The 18,071-nt window shown below is 35.8% G+C and overlaps 1 protein-coding gene across 15 annotated transcripts in view; it reads left to right on the top strand.

Moving 5' to 3' along the window:
- The window catches only part of VPS13B (vacuolar protein sorting 13 homolog B), a 765,850-nt gene that overhangs the window by 405,508 nt on the left and 342,271 nt on the right, over positions 1-18,071 (top strand). For 11 of the 15 annotated variants that reach the window (XM_082364176.1, XM_082364168.1, XM_082364180.1 and 8 more), the window contains 4 exons: positions 1,258-1,429; positions 1,933-2,047; positions 4,393-4,534; positions 7,374-7,782. In XM_082364176.1, the coding sequence (XP_082220302.1) occupies positions 1,258-1,429; positions 1,933-2,047; positions 4,393-4,534; positions 7,374-7,782 (838 nt within the window). The other 4 variants (XR_014236520.1, XM_082364167.1, XM_082364171.1 and 1 more) reach the window with 4 other exon arrangements.

Genomic DNA, 18,071 nt, shown 5'->3' with positions numbered 1-18,071 from the left:
TAGCTAATGCTAAAAGAACAGAATACATGAGTGAGTGATCACTATCTCTGGCACCATCTCTTCCTGCCTTTGAGACTGAAGCTGTTCATCTTCAAACCAGGATTTATTTTCAGCTGCTGAAAAGATAAACAACCCAACAGACCTTTTACAGAAAGTTTATTAGTACCAAATTTAGGACCTTATATGTATCCAGAATTCAGTATGTATTTGTTGAACTGAATAAGCTTATGTTCTGATGAAGGTTTGGGGCCAGCATGTATGGCAGGTTCTCTGAAGCTGCAAGATTCCCTTCTTCTGGGCTGAGGTCTGTGATCCAAGGGTTATATTCTTGGGCTTCAACTGCCTCTTATTGGGCTGGAGACACACTCTGAAGTACATCAAATTACAAAATAATACCATCCCAAATGTGCAAAACATTGAATATTAACCTGGGAAAATTTCTTGAGCTAAGAGGTATTTATCAAAAGCCTGCTCATTTTACTTACATTTTGTTTCATTGTTATCATTTTTATTGTACCCTTCTGTAGGATATGTATAATTTGCAGAATATATTTCTGTAAAGATAACCATAACACACACACACACACACACACACACACACACACACACGTTCATGCTGTTTACCTCTAATTAAGAGACTTTTAACCATATAAATCATTTAAAAAATCTGTTGTCAAATCTGCTAACTTTTAAATGTCTCCTTAATATTAAAATATGTGAGGCATGATGAATGTTTTGCTGTTTCTTAAATCATGGTGATTATGCTGTGTTTTACTATGGATTATATATTCATACATAAATACACCATAGCAGGGGTAGACAAACTTTTTCCATAAATGACAAGATAGTGAATATTGTAGGCTTTGTGGATCATAGCAGCTCTAAAGCAGCTACTTAACTCTGCTAATCAGTAGTCATAGGCAATAGATAAATGAGTGGATGTGGTTGTGAAGGTAGTAAGACTTTATTTCCAAAAATAGAGCCCGATTTGGCCCTTGGCTATAGCTACTCTATAAGGAAATACTCATTGGTATGATCCTAACTCGTTTAGAGGAACTGGAATGGCATGCATGTACACTGTAACTATGAAAACCATATGATTAGTGTATGTTTATATTACTGGCATTATGTATAAGCATTCATATGATTTGCATTAGCATATATGATAAGTTAAAGCAGTAATTGCAGATTTTAAATTATAAATTTTTAGTTATTTTTATTTATGTTACAAAGTATTGTTGTTATTCCTCATCCCAGGGAGATTCTGTACAAGCAGTTGATGATTCACCATTCTCGGATTCTGTTACCTTGGAACAAACTACAAGTAACATTGGTGGATCCAGTGGTCGTGTTAGTCTGTGGATGCAGTGGGTGCTCCCCAAAATTACTATAAAGCTCTTTGCTCCAGATCCTGAAAATAAAGGCACAGGTACAGGATTACTTTTCTACTGAAAAGATAAAATATTAAACACTATTTTTAGAAGAAATTGGTGATTTAGTTTTATTTATCATTGGCATTTAAATCAATCATTAAGTCTAACTCAAGTGATTTCTATTAGTAATACTAACATGTTGCCTATAATACCTAAATTTTGTCTTATTTGTATTAAAATTCACTTCAAAAGCCATGAAGTAATTTCTTCATTGGTCATATCACTAAATGTATTGCAAAGACTGTTGACTGATATATGTAGCACTTCATACATTAACTGGGATTTCCCCTGTTTTGAAATAAGCATCGTATCTTAATTTTGAGGCCTATACTGATATTAATTTTCCTTATTATTGTAGAATCTTATGTGGTTAATGAACAGAAGGTCTTAGTCCCTCTGTAGATGTCAAGGATATACATGCTAACATTAAATGTAAATAGAAAGTTTTAATATTGATTGTGAACCCTATACTGATATTAATATTTGCTTCTTATTGCAGAACTTTGTATGGTCAGTGAACTAGAAGATCTCAGTGCTTCCATAGATGTCCAGGATGTGTACACCAAAGTGAAATGTAAAATAGAAAGTTTCAATATTGATCACTATAGAAGCAGGTAATTAATGAACAATGAATATGGGAAAAGCTATAGTTTCCTTGAACAAAGTCTATAAAAGAATTTTTATATTTTAATTTGATTCCTTAATTTTTAAAAAAATACTGTACATATTCCCAAAGATGGTTCTTAACAGATATATTGGTTAATTTTACTTGGTATTCATTCATATATGGAATATAATAAAGTTTTGCTTTTTAAGAACGCAAATCTGTTCATAAATATCCACACTGCCATATTAAATGAAATAAGCTGCTTTTACTAATCACCTCACAATTTGTTATGCATGTTGTGTATTTGCCAAGATGCCTGGGACACAGTTAATGGCTCTGGTTTTTGCTGAATACTCCTCATCCACTCCCTATACCATAGATTGAAATGGAGCAGCATATCATGTTCCTTACAACTTTGAGTACTTTTCTTATCTCACAGATGATTAATGAACATGTGGTGGATGTTCCTAGAACCATATTTTTCCTTCCTAATAAATTTCTACCAAAAGTAGATTATAAGTAAATATGATTTGTTTATAATAATAAGTAATGGTAGTAAAAAAGTAACGTTTTAGATATTTTCATAAAGATACACAGCAATTTTATTATTAATTTTTCCCAAATAAAAATACGAATGCTTTTGGGAGTTTTTTTTGCTTTATAACACTACCCTGGAATTGAGTTTTTTAACTGCAATATAATTCACATACCATAAAACTCACACGTGCTTTTTTAAAATTATTTTTTAAACAGCATCGTATTTTCTACTTCATAGTATTTTGACAAAAGAAACAACCTTACAGTCCTTTTTTTCCTGGATTCATAATATTTATTCATTCAGCAATTAAGTGTCTCCAGAAGTACACATGTTTCTGTACCTTTATTGATGCATTATATACTCTAAAAGCCGAAGTCTTTTTATTTAACGGGTTTCTAATTCTACATTAAAAACATTCGAACTTTCATTCTTTATTATACATATCATATTGTTTATGAAAATAACTCTCAACTCTGTCACAGCCAAAAAATTGTGTCATAACAGTGATGGTCAAAATATTTTGCTGGGTTTATATTAAGACCTGTTATAATAGTATTATTTTAACAAGTGTATGATAATTGTTTTTGTTGTAGTAACAGTGAATCATTAATTGATTTTTGATAATGGAATGGTTAGCTCTTCAGTTTCTTTTGAATGCTATATCTCTGTATCAAAATGATCCTAGCAAGTGATACATGAATTTTATTTTATTGCTGAAATAATTTCTTGATTATGTGAATATTACAATTTATGTTCTAGATTATCAGTGATTTTACTGTTAAATTTATGTAAGCTTTAAATATTTAGATAATTTATTTATTCATTCATTTAATCAAAATATTTATTGAATGTATATTATGTCCCAAGCACTATGCTAAGCACTAGGGATATAGTGTTTAAAAAAAATAGACATAAACCATGCCCTTATGGACCTTAGAGTCTCATGGGTGAGAAAGAAAAATAACCTTGGTAAATATAGAATTTACCATTAAGACAAATGCTTCTCTGCAGAACTACCAGGGTGTGGTGCTAATGTAAATTGTTCTATTGATTGCATTGTCAGATCCACGTTTTAGTTCAGTGTAGTGTTGTTTACATCAGAACTACTTGAAATAGTTATATATGCTCAATTTTTTTAACTCAGAAAAATTGAAGAGAACAGATAAGGTGAACTTATGTTTTCCAGGCCAGGGGAAGGTTGGCAGTCAGGACATTTTGAAGGAGTATTTCTACAGTGCAAAGAAAAACCTGTGGTGAGATTCATTTAGTAATTATGATTTTTAAAAAATATATTATAAACTGTTTTTCTTTGTTCTTTCATGCAATGGGACTAATGGTTACAAGAATTAGAGCTCAGTAAATTCTTTTTGACCTTTTCCTCCAGTATTACATTATAAAATAAAACTATTACTTCCTTTAAGCTGCTTGTGTTTTGTAACCATTTTCCTGTTAGAGCAATTAAGTAAATTTTTCAATAACGCAAAGGTAGGATTGCTTTTATTAATATACTTTACCATTAATGTATTATTATGTTGACCTTTTAGAAGTTTTTCCTAATCATAAGTGAGTTCATATTGGATTGTTCTTTATTATAAATTGAAAGTAGTCATTTACAATAAAAGCAACTATTTTTTGTTTACTTCCATTAACAATGCTTTTGCAGAAGATGGTCCAGGCAGAGGCCATACCTAGCAGTGGCTCAAACCTAAACCTATGCAAACTTGAGCAGAATTAAAACTATCCAGATTTTTTTGCTTATGGCTTTTATTGCTTTTTGTCTTTTCACCTTCTTTGCTCCTGTCCATCACCTCAAGCCTTGGGGAAGAGTGTTGGTCTCTGGGGCAATGTGGAGGTGTCTTCCTTTCCTGTACTGACAAGCTGAACAGACGCACCTTGTTGGTTCGACCCATCAGCAAGCAGGACCCTTTCAGTAATTGCTCTGGCTTCTTTCCTTCTGTAAGAAATCATTTTTAAATTATGCTACAGAACTCCCATTAACAGGAACCCAGAGAAGGAATTGAACTATCCATAGAGTCAACTCTTGATTTTCATCTTCCTCTGTATCATTCACTTTGTAAATGAACTATAATGTATTCTTAAATCATAGACTGGTTTTCACTATAATTTGTTTATGGGTTACTTGAGTATGCTATTTGTCATTCTGGTTTTGTGAATATAAACTAATTTTACCATCAGCATTAGAAAATCAAAGTAGGATGTTGAATATGCTTGTTAAATTATACATGTATTGAATGATCAAGAGTTGACCATACTGCTTTTGTCATTCCTTTTATGATTCTTCCTTACATTGCTTTTTTTCCCCTATTATTATACCATTTCCTTCTCAGAACTAACTCCAAGTACCTTATTTGGTGCCTGTTATATCTGGACAAGGCTGTACGTCTGTCATTTACTGGACGGAAGATGAATGGTAGACTGTATACCAGTGGGTTTTAGAAGTTCAGAAACTTTTTTTCCCTAGTGGTACAAAATATCTGAATATGTTATTAAGCAAGTTCTTTTAAGTGACATTTTTAAAGTCAATAAAAATACATGTAATTTTTAAATGTTAAGAGCAGATTATCACCATGGTAATAGCAGTTTTCTTAAGAAACTATTAAATCAGTGCAAACATTATTAGACATTTTCTTAGCATGTGTAAACTAGTATTTCTTTCTTTCCCCTTTTCTGTAGCTCAAAAGGAATTTAAGACATATATCTTTAAAGAGAGCGTAAAAATTAGCCAAATATTTTAAATAATTGTGTTCTTAGATTTAGTGTTTAACATTGTATTTGCATAGCAAATACTAGTTTCTGATTTTGAATTTTTTCTAGTCTAGTCTGGAAAATTTTTCATGTCAGTGGAAGCTCTGTTTAGATTTATTTTCTTCTCTTTAAATGTTCATTAGCGTCCATGAGGAACTTTCTTAATTTTAACATGTATTCATGAAAGAAAACCAAAATTATTGTTAATGCCCTTTTTTTTTGAGTTTTTTAAAATTAATTTTTATTGGAGTATAGTTGCTTTACAGTGTTACATTCTACTGCACAGCAAAATGAATCAGCCATACATATACATATATCCCCTCCCTTTTGGATTTGCCTCCCATTTAGGACACCATGTTAATGCCCTTTAAAATTTTATCAATTTTTCTAAATTTTAAAATTTTCTTAACATTTCAGTAATCATTGCTTTCTAACTTTTCACTTTAAATACTATAAAATATTGATTATTACTATATGAAAAGTAATATTTATATTATCTCAACTCCAGTTAGTATTCATTCATTCTTTAATTATTCCCGCCTTTTATTAGGGGAGTTAGGGATAGAGCAGTTCAACACACTTTCTCTCATGGGTGTTGACCTTTCAAGAGTACCTACATTCAACATGTTTAAAAATATCTTCCCCAAATCAAAACATTTATACATTGAAACACCTTTTATACTATTTCCAGGATTCAAATGTTGCCATTAATTAAGATTTGAGGTGGGTTATTTAGATTAGTGGTTGATTCTACCCCTCCCCACCCTAATTCCTGGTTGAGACACCTAGAGACACTGTTGCTATGGCCTCTTCCATTGGGGCCATACCACAGCACCCTTCTCCATCCACTGTTGCCTGCAATCTAGCATCATAGCGATAAGACTGGGATCACTTTTTCTTGTTTTACTGTATTTCCTTTTGTTTTGAGTGTAGAAAGCAAAAAGAAAGGGAAGTTAGATAAGGGGCAGTGAGAAAGTTGGAAATAGTAAAAAATGCTTTGAGGGCAGGACAATTATATGAAAAGTGATTATATTGCATATTCATGTAATGCCTACTTTCCAAGTTTTTTTTAATGGTGAGAAGATTAACTTTGAGAAAAAAACATATGCAAAGGTAAATTTTATCTCACCTTTCTTCATTATAAAGTCCAGATTAAAAACAAAATTAACAGTGAAAACTGAATTTCATACTATTTTCTTTTCATTAGGTGATAGGCAACAAAATGAGAGGAAGAAAATGGAAGTAGAAGAGGTTTACTAGTGATGGGATAACAGGCTCAAACACATTGCTGCTTTGCTACTTCTAACTTTTTTCTTTTTTATGTGAATGTATTTCCTTCTTGTTCTTCTTCCTCGGTTCACTTCCTCTCTTAACATCACTCTTTGGACTCTAATAACTAAAAATCTTCATCAGGCCTTGGGAAGAGGGGTTGGGAATGTGGACTATAACGACTTAACTCTAATTTTATTTTGAGTAATATGCAAAATAGAATTTTATGCACATTAATTGGTTCAGGAAAACTATTGGTTCCATTTCACAAATGGAAATACATAACATGGTATTTCAATTTTGTGTGCATAGAAACCCCCTCCCTGACCCAAATTATGACAGCATATTGCTACTCTTAATGAAAAATTATCAAGAATGAAAAGATAAATCTAGATATGATCTGTTCTAAATTCTGAATGTTACAGAAAAAGTAGAAATTATAGAAACAGGCACAAAGAGGTTAATTACCTCACTCAAGATCTAGAACTACAACCCAGGATTCCTAACTTCAAGTTCAGTCATTCTGTCTTAGAGGCTTTTGCCCTGTCTATGGAATTGATCAGTAATGTGCTCATTAAGAAGTGTGCTTTTATTTTTTTATTTGTAATAAACAGCTGACCAGTCATGAAAAAAAAAGTGTGGACGTGATAAAAGATTAAAGTATCAACCGAGATTGTTTTCTGCTTTCAAATAGTTTGTTTTGGTTTTTTTTTCCTTTGTTTAATAAAACATGTATTGTGATTTCCTTTTTCTGGAACAGACAACTGCAAAACTTCTAGATGGCTCTCATCAGCAGCATGGATTTCTCTCTTTGACATATACAAAAGCTGTAACAAAAAATGTTCGCCACAAGTTAACAACAAGAAATGAGCGAAGAAGTTTTCATAAGTTACCTGAAGGTTTAACAGATGGTTCCCCTCATTTTCTTCATGAAATACTTCTTTCAGCACAAGCCTTTGATATTGTCCTTTGTTTTCCTTTACTTAATGCCATTGCAAGTATATTTCAAGCAAAACTACCAAGGACCCAAAAAGAGAAAAGAAAATCTCCTGGTCAGCCCATGAGGACCCATACGCTGACTTCACGCAATTTACCTTTGATTTATATCAACACAAGTGTAATCAGAATTTTTGTCCCAAAAACAGAAGAAATGCAGCCAAGTATTGAAGGTATGTCTTCAGAATTTTTTTTTTTTTTGCTCTGATTTTCAATAACCTTCATCTAAGGACTTTAGTTTTTCTTTTTGTAATATGGTAGCTGGTTGTAGGTTGCAGTTTGGTGTATTTTAAAAAGAGTAAATATGTTATAGTCACCTTACAACTAAATCTTTAGGAGTTATATCAAAATATTGGGAATGTTTCTGACTCTACTAATTACTAGAGTAAGAAATATGAGATTTTTTTCCTTTAGGTCTTTTGCTAGTAAAGCTTATACTTTCAGTTGTTTTGTTAAACTCAAATGTTGTGTTCTGTATACCTAAGATAACTAAAAATTGCTTTAAAAAATTAGCAAACACACCACACAGTGCATTAATGGCATAAATTATATTGACAATCTTGTGCAGCCTTCACCACTATTTCCAAAATGTTTTCATCACCCCAAACAGTAACTCTATACCTTATATATTAAGCAGTAACTCCCCCATGGTAACCTCTAATTTACTTTCTGTCTCTCTGAATTTTCCTCTTCTAGATATTTCATAAAAGTTGAATCACAGAATATTTGTCCTTTTGTGTCTGGCTTATTTCACTTAGCATAATGTTTTCCGGGTCCATTCATGTCGTAGCATGTATCACAATTTCATTTCTTTTTATGGCCGAATAATAACTATTGTGTGGATACACCCCATTTTGTTTATCCAGTCATCTGTCAGATACTTGGGTTGTTTCCACTGTTGGGTTGGCTATTGTGAGTAATGCTACTATATACAACTGTCTGTTTGAGCCCATTTTTAATTCTTTTGGGTATATACCTAGGAGTGAAATTGCTGGCTTATATGTAGTTCTTTGTTTAGAATTCTATGTTTTTGAGTAACCATCAATCTGCTTGGAAGCCCTTTTGACTAGGACAGGATTTATGGTATTTTCTGAACAATACTAATGTGCAGGCATAGTTGAGTCAACAGGAAGAGCAATGGGAGCTCCCTCTTAGTAGGGGTGGTAGTACTTGTGTGCTGAGCACCTTCTCAATGAGACACAGGTCAGCAGTTTCACTGGTTAACTCTAGCTTCATTTTTCTGTCATACTCAGTGGTGGTTTATTGAAACAGGTTCTGTGTTTCATTGATTTGTGTAGATGTCTGAAGGAATACAAATCTGGCTATTTGAGAAAAGGGTGAGAAAGGAACAGCTTTATTTCCTTTGTGTTTGCATTTGTTTTGTTTGTTTGTCATTTGTTGGCTTATTGTTTTATGATCAATTAGTTATGTTTCATGACTAATACTATATATCACACAGTTTTGTTGATGTTGGTTTAAATTTCCCATTTGGTTGCTATAACTAGGAAAATCTCCAATTGATTGTAATTGCAAGAAAATTTCTAAACTCCTGCTATTGTATTTTTAAAGCTGCTTTTTTCTTTTTTGGGTGGTGCTTGTGGTGGGATTTTTAAGGTATAAGTTCAAAATTCTGATTCCTAAGCACCTGCTAAGCAGGTAACCTTGAATAAGAGTATGGGGTGAGGCTGCGGGTGGGATCTTGTTATAGCCATCTTTGGAAAATATGGTCTGCCACATTTCTCTGTGGCCTTTGGTTAATTTTAATCCTTTGCTTGTGTGAATACTTTTTGTAATAAACACCTTTTTAGTGGCATTTTTCATGACTTGGGTAAGTATATATATATAGAGAGAGAGAATAAATTCCTAGCAAAAGGATTGCTAGATCAAAGGGTATAAATATCTTCAAAATATTAAGGGATGTCAAAATGCCCCCCTAAATGGCTGTACCAGTGTATACTGTTTCCACACTGTCAGTCTAACAGAGGTTTATGAAACCTAAATGGCTATACCAGTGTATACTGTTTCCACACTGTCATTCTAACAGAGGTTTATGAAACCTAAATGGCTATACCAGTGTATACTGTTTCCACACTGTCATTCTAACAGAGGTTTATGAAACCTAAATGGCTGTACCAGTGTATACTGTTTCCACACTGTCATTCTAACAGAGTTTTATGAAACTTTTTGGTCTTTTCTCAGTCTCATTAATGAAAAGTACACTTTTTTTCTAAGGAGTTGCTCATCTTCTTCATTTATTAAGAGCTCTTTGTGTTAAGCCTTTTGTTTGACCTACACTGTATTGCATATGTCTTTTCATTTTGGGGGTGTTTTTGCCCTGTGTGTGTGTGTGTGTGTGTGTGTGTCTATGTGTACATCTATATTTATATCTACATGTACATATCTTTATTTATACCTGTTCTCATATCTGTATCTACCTGAGATGTTATGAATTGCCAAACTATGTGCCTATCCACAAAATAATATATAAAAATGCATGCCAAAAATTCAAAGGTTTTGACATATTGTATTATGTTAGATTTTTTTAACACGTTATCTTTTGGCATTGCTACTCTTAATTCAAATGGTCATAATATTTTTATCAGATTAATTAAACCAAATGTAAATTATGTCTTACTGAGTGTGATAGCATACTGAAATGCTGCTATATCATACTTCTCAGCAGGAACTATTTTATAAAACTATCTCCAAGCAATTTGTGCCTGTCGATCAGAGATGATTGGTAAACTAGATGCAACTACATTTCCCATTAATATACATAATCATTAGGTTACACATTTATTGAACCTTCTTTCTGTCTTCAACTGCAAGTATGGCAATAACTAATAAAACCTTTTTTTGATGGCTTTGTGTAGGGTTGTCAGTACAGTTGTGGCTTTATAAAACTTGAGACTTTAGATGTTTTATTATGTAGAGTTTATATTGAGAATCTTAAAGGAAAAGTTGAAGTTTCTAAAATGCTTTTATTTTATGTTGAATTTAAGAAAACTGAGTTATGAACAACAGTCTGACTTTGTCTGACAGTTACATGAAAATTCTGCTCTTTATTTAAGCTTTTGGTTACTTATACAAACTCATAATTTCAAAGTTGTTCATAGCCTTTTCATTTTTAATACATACTCTCGCCTCAAGAAAAGATGAAATCTTTCAGACTCACGTTTCATTTTACAGTAAATGTAAAAGTTTATAATAGTTCATCTTAAAATTTAATAATAAGAAAAATATATTTAACATTCTAATATTTTATTTAAAGAAGTGATATTGAAAGTCTGGTTTTCAACTTGAATATTGCTTGCTTTATGTGCAATTATTATCAAGATTCTGAATCTACAGGTGTTTGGCTTCCAGCTGGAGCTACTTATTTCATAACAGAGGACTGGTTTTTGGATCTAGTATGAGTCTTCTAGTCTTCTAGTTCCTCATGAGGCTTAATTTTTAAAAATACAGTTAAAGCAAAGAAGGAAGGCATTCATTTTCGTGTTGAAAATGCTTCTAGAGGGAACATTTCCTCATTTGGTCCAACTATTAAATGCAGGTGAAATAAACCAAAAAAGAGAAGCTTTGAGGTGGAGTCAAGATGGCTGTGTGGGAAGACGCGGAGTTTGCGTCTCCCCACAACTAGGGTGCCTGCCAGCCGCCGGTGGGGGACTTTGATGCCCAAGGAGATGGGAGGAACCCCAGATTGAACCGGTAGCACGTAGGGGGACTGAGGGGGGAGGAGAAGTGGAGGCCAGAAAGGATCGGCACCCCTGAGACTGGGGAGATAATAAGAGGCAGGTGGGAGGGACTCTCCAGGAAGAGCAGGAGAGAAGTGGAGGGCGATCGCCTGGCCCACTTGGGCCGGGGAGCCTGCTGAGCGCCCAAGCCGGTCCCCCCCACTCCAAAGCCCCATCCAGGCCATGTGGGTCCTGGGGGCATAGTAGGGAGGCTGGGGAGATCAGGAGAGGCAGGTGGGAGGGGCCCTGTGGGAGGAACAGGAGAGGAGCAGAGGGCGTTTGCCCCGCCCACTCAAGCCAGGGGAGCCTGCTGAGCTCCCAGGCATATCCCCTGCCCTCCAAAGCCCCCTCCAGGTCACGTGGGTCCTTGGGGGCATAGGAAGGAGGCAGAGGGGAGAACAGGAGAGGCAGGTGGGAGGGGCCCTTGGGAAGGAGCGGGAGAGGAGCAGAGGGCGATTGCCCCACCCATTCAGGCACGGGGAGCCTCCTGAGCTCCCAGGCCGATACCCTGCCTTCCAAACCCCCTCCAGGCTGCGTGAGTCCTTGGGGGCATAGGAGGGAGGCCGGGGAGATCAGGAGAGGCAGGCGGGAGGGGCCCTCCCAGACCCCAGACCAGAGGAGCAGGAGAGGAGAGGAGAGTGTTTGCCCTGCCCACTGGAGCTCAGGAAACCTGCTGGGCTCCCAGGTGAGGTCCGCTGCCCTCTGAGACCAGGGGTGGAGGGCATGCCTGGGCCCCTTCTGTTTCTTGAGCCTAAGCCCCACACCCCACGGCCCCCATGGCCTTTTCCAGCCCTGTGGTCCTGAGCATTGGCCCCGCCCACTGCCCAAACCTCACCCTGCCTTAGACCCCGCCCTCCACAGCCAAGGCCTTCCCCCACACACACACTTTTATTCCCCCCCTCCTCCTCTTTCTTCCTATTGTGGTACTGATGTACCTTTCGGTTGTTGATTCATATATATTTTTATTTTTATATACTTTCTAACGTATCTGTTAGTTTCCTAGTCTAAATTTATTTTTTACCTTGTTATTGTTCTCTTTTTTTTTTTTTTGCCACCCCATGTGGCTTGCAGGATCTTGGTTCGCGAGCCTGGGGTCGGGTGGAAGCTCCTGTGGTGGGAGCTCCAGGTCCAAACCACTGGGCTAACAGAGAACCTCAGACCCCAGGGAATATTCATTAGAGTGAGGTCTCACAGAGATCCTCATCTCAGCACCAAGACCCAGCTCTACCCAATAGCCTACAAACTCCAGTGTTGGAAGCCTCATGCCAAACAACCAGTAAAACAGAAACACAATCCCACTCATTTAAAAAAAAAAAAAAAAATGAGACAGCAAAAAATATGTCACAGATAAAGGAGCAAGGTAAAAACCTGCAAGACCAAATAAATGAAGAGGAAATAGGCAATCTACCTGGAAAAGAATTCAGAGTAATGAGAAAGATGATACAGAATCTCGGAAATAGAATGGAAGTATAGATTGAGAGAATACAAGAAATGTTTAACAAAGATCTAGAAGAACTAAAGAACAAACAAAGATAGATGAATCAACACAATAACTGAAATGAAAAATACACTAGAAGGAATCAATAACAAAATAACTGAGGCAGAAGAACGAATAAATGAGCTGGAAGACAAAATGGTGGAAATAACTGCCTAGGAGCAGAATAAAGAAAAAAGAATGAAAAGAATTGAAGACAATCTCAGAGACCTCTGGGACGACACTAAACGAGCCAACATTCGAATTGTAGGGGTCCCAGAAGAAGAAGAGAAAAAGAAAGGGTCTGAGAAAATATTTGAAGAGATTATAGTGGAAAACTTCTCTTACATGGGAAAGGAAATAGTCACCCAATCCAGGAAGCAAAACGAGTCCCATACAGGATAAACCCGAGGAAAAACACAAAAAGACACATATTAATCAAACTAACAAAAATTAAATTCAAAGAAGAAATATTAAAAGCATCAAGGGAAAAACAAAAAATAGCATACAAAGGAATCTGCATAAGGTTATCAGCTGATTTTTTAGTGGAAACTCTGCAGGCCAGAAGGGAGTGGCAGGATATACTTAAAGTGATGAAAGAGAAAAACCTACAACCAAGATTACTCTACCCAGCAAGGATCATTCAGATTTGATGGAGAAGTCAAAAGCTTTTCAGACAAGCAAAAGCTAAGAGAATTTGGCACCACCAAACCAGCTTTACAACAGATGCTAAAGAAACTTCTCTAACCAGGAAACACAAGAGAAGAAAAATACCCACAAAACAAACCCAAAACAATTAAGAAAATGGTAATAGAAACATACATATAGATAATAAACTTGAATGTAAATGGATTAAATGCCCCAACCAAAAGACACAGACTGGCTGAATGGAAACAAAAACAAGACCCATATATATGCTGTCTACAAGAGACCCACTTCAGACCTAGAGATACATTGAAAGTAAAGGGATGGAAAAAGATATTCCATGCAAATGGAAATCAGAAGAAAGCTGGAGTAGCAATACACATATCAGATAAAATAGACATTCAAGACTGTTACAAGAGATAAGGAGGGGCTCTACATAATGACCAAAGGATCAATCCAAGAAGAAGATATAACAATTATAAATGTTTATGCACCCAACATAGGAGCACCACAGTACATAAGGCAAACGCCAACAACCATGAAAGGAGAAATCGATAGTAACACAATAATATTAGGGGACTTATACACCCCACTTACGCCAATGGACAGATCATCCAAACAGAAAATAAATAAGGAAACACAAGCTTTAAATGACACAATAGACCAGATAGATCTAATTGATATTTATAGAACATTCCAACCAAAAGTGGCAGAATACACTTTCTTCTCAAGTGCACATGGAACATTCTCCTGGATAGATCACATCTTGGGTCACAAATCAAGCCTCAGAAACTTTAAGAGAATTGAAATCATATCAAACATCTTTTCTGACCACAATGCTATGAGATTGGAAATCAGTTACAGGAAAAACACTGTAAAAGATGCAAATACCTGGAAGCTAAACAGTGCACTACTAAATAACCAAGAGATCACTGAAGAAATCAAAGAAGAAATTAAAAAATACTTAGAAACAAATGACAGTGAAAACATGATGACCCAAAACCTATGGGACGCAGCAAAAGCAGTTCTAAGAGGGAAGTTTATAGCAATTCAGTCTCACCCCAAGAAACAAGAAAAATCTCAAATAAACAATCTACACTACACTTAACTAGAGAAAGAAGAACAAAGAAAACCCAAAGTCAGTAGAAGGAAAGAAATCATAAAGATCAGAGCAGAAATAAATGAAATAGAAACGAAGAAAACAGTAGCAAAGATCAGTAAAACTAAAAGCTGGTTCTTTGAGAAGATAAACAAATTTGATAAACCGTTAGCCAGACTCATCAAGAAAAAAAGGGAGAGGACACAAATCAATAAAATTAGAAATGAAAAAGGAAAAATCACAACTGACGCTGCAGAAATACAAAGGATTACAGGAGACTACTACAAACAAGTATATGCCAATAAAATGGACAACCACAAAGAAATGGACAAATTCTTGGAAATGTACAATTTTCCAAGACTGAACCAGGAAGAATTAGAAAATATAAACAGACTAATCACAAGTAATGAAATTGAAACCATAATTAAAAATCTTCCAACAAACAAAAGTCCAGGACCAGATGGCTTCACAGGCGAATTCTATCAAACATTTAGAGAAGAGCTAACACCGATCCTTCTCAAACTCTTCCAAAAAGTTGCAGAGGGAGAAGCACTCCCAAATTCATTCTACAAAGCCACCATTACCCTGATACCAAAACTAGAAAAAGATATCACACAAAAAAGAAAATTGTAGACCAATATCACTGATGAACGTAGATGCAAAAATCCTCAACAAAATACTAGCAAACAATCCAACAGCACATTAAAAGGATCATACAGCATGATCAAGTGGGATTTATCCCAGGGAAGCAAGGATTCTTCAATATATGCAAATCACTCAATGTGATACACTATATTAACAGATTAAGGAATAAAAACCATATGATCATCTCAATAGATGCAGAAAAAGCTTTTGACAAAATTCAACACCCATTTATGATAAAAACTCTCCAGAAAATGGGCATAGAGGGTATCTACCTCAACTTAATAAAGGCCGTATGTGACAAACCCACAGCAAGCATCATACTCAATGGTGAAAAACTGAAAGCATTTCCACTAAGATCAGGAAGAAGACAAGGATGTCCATTCTCACCACTCTTATTCAACATAGTTTTGGAAGTCCTAGCCACGGCAGTCAGAGAAGAAAAAGAAATAAAAGGAATCCAAATTGGAAAAGAAGAAGTAAAACTGTCACTGTTTGCCAAAGACATGATACTATGCATAGAAAATCCTAAAGTTGCCACCAGAAAACTACTAGAACTAATCAGTGCATTTGGTAAGGTTGCAGGATACAAAATTAATGCACAGAAATCTCTGGCATTCCTATACACCAACAACGAAAAATCAGAAGGAGAAATTAAGGAAACACTCCCATTTACCATTGCAACAAAAAGAATAAAATAGCTAGGAATAAACCTGTCTAAGGAGGTGAAAGACTTGTACTCAGAAAACTATAGAAAACTGATGAAGGAAATCAATGATGACATAAACAGAGAACTATACCATGTTCTTGGATTGGAAGAATCAACATTGTGAAACTGACTCTACTCCCCAAAGCAATCTACAAATTCAGTGCAATCCCTATCAAACTACCAGTGGCATTCTTCACAGAATTAGAACAAAAAATCTTACAATTCGTATGGAAACACAAAAGACCCCGAATAGCCAAAGCAATCTTTTTTTTTTTTTAACATCTTCATTGGAGTATAATTGCTTTACAATGGTGTGTTAGTTTCTGCTTTATAACAAAGTGAATCAGCTATACATATACATATATCCCCATATCTCTTCCCTCTTGCGTCTCCATCCCTCCCATCCTCCCTATCGCACCCCTCTAGGTGGTCACAAAGCACCAAGCTGATCTTCCTGTGCTATGTGGCTGCTTCCCACTACCTATCGATTTTACATTTGGTAGTGTATATATGTCCATGCCACTTTCTCACTTTGTCCCAGCTTACCCTTCCCCCTCCCCATGTCCTCAAGTCCGCCAAAGCAATCTTGAGAAAGAAAAATGGAGTTGGAGGAATCATGCTCCCCAACTTCAAACTATACCACAAAGCTACAGTAATCAAGACAGTATGGTACTGGTACAAAAACAGAAATATAGATCAATGGTACAGGATAGAATGCCCAGAGATAAACCCACGCACATATGGACACCTAATTTACAACAAAGGAGGCAAGAACATACAATGGAGAAAAGACAGCCTCTTCGATAAGCGGTGCTGGGAAAACTGGACAGCTACATATAAAAGATGAAATTAGAACACTCCATAACACCAAACACAAAAATAAACTCAAAATGGATTAAAGACCTAAATGTAAGACCAGACACTATAAAACTCTTAGAGGAAAACATAGGCAGAACACTTTATGACATAAATCACAGCAAGATCCTTTTTTGACCCACCTCCAAGAGAAATGGAAATAAAAATAAACAAATGGCACCTAATGAAACTGAAAAGCTTTTGCACAGCAAAGGAAACCATAAACAAGACCAAAAGACAACCTTCACAATGGGAGAAAATGTTTGCAAAGGAAGCAACTGACAAAGGATTAATCTCCAAAATATACAAGCAGCTCAGGCTGCTCAATATCAATAAAACAAAAAACCCAATCCAAAAATGGGCAGAAGCTCTAAATAGACATTTTTCCAAAGAAGATATACAGATAGCCAACAAACACATGAAAGGATGCTCAACATCACTAATCATTAGAGAAACACAAATCCAAACTACAGTGAGTAGTTGGTCACACTGGGCAGAATGGCCATCATCAAAAAATCAACAAACAACAAATGCTGGAGAGGGTTTGGAGGAAAGGGAACCCTCTTGCACTGTTGGTGGGAATGTAAATTGATACAACCACTATGGAAAACAGTATAGAGGTTCCTTAAAAAACTAAAATTAGAACTACCATATGACCCAGCAATCCCACTAGGCATATACCCTGAGAAAACCATAATTCAAAAAGAGACATGCACCCCAACGTTCATTGCAGCACTATTTACAATAACCAGGACATGGAAGCAACCTAAATGTCCATCGACAGATGAATTGATAAAGAAGATGTGGCACATATATACAATGGAATATTAACCATAAAAAGAAATGAAATTGAGTTACTTGTAGTGAGGTGGATAGACCTAGAGTCTGTCATACAGAGTGAAGTAAATCAGAAAGAGAAAAACAAATACTGTATGCTACCACATATATATATAATCTAAAAAAAGGTGGTGGTGATGAACCTAGTTGCAGGATAGGAATAAAGAGGTAGACGTATAGAGAATGGACTTGATGACACGGGGTGGGAGGGTGAAGCTGGGGCGAAGTGAGAGTAGCTTCAACATATATACACTACCGAATGTAAAATAGTTGGCTGGTGGGAAGCAGCAGCAAAGCACAGGGAGATCAGCTTTGTGCTTTGGGATGACCTAGAGGGGTGGGATAGGGAGGATGGGAGGGAGGCTCAAGAGGGAGGGGATATGGGGACATGTGTATGCATATGGCTGATTTGCTTTGTTGTGCAACAGAAACTAACATGGTATTTTGAAGCAATTATATTCCAATAA

The sequence above is a fragment of the Balaenoptera borealis genome (genome assembly GCF_965194805.1).
Source record: "Balaenoptera borealis genome assembly, chromosome: 17".
In the NCBI taxonomy this organism is placed as follows: domain Eukaryota; kingdom Metazoa; phylum Chordata; class Mammalia; order Artiodactyla; family Balaenopteridae; genus Balaenoptera; species Balaenoptera borealis.
The sequence above is the reverse complement of the archived record's forward strand: the minus strand, read 5'-3'. Positions and strand labels throughout refer to the sequence as shown.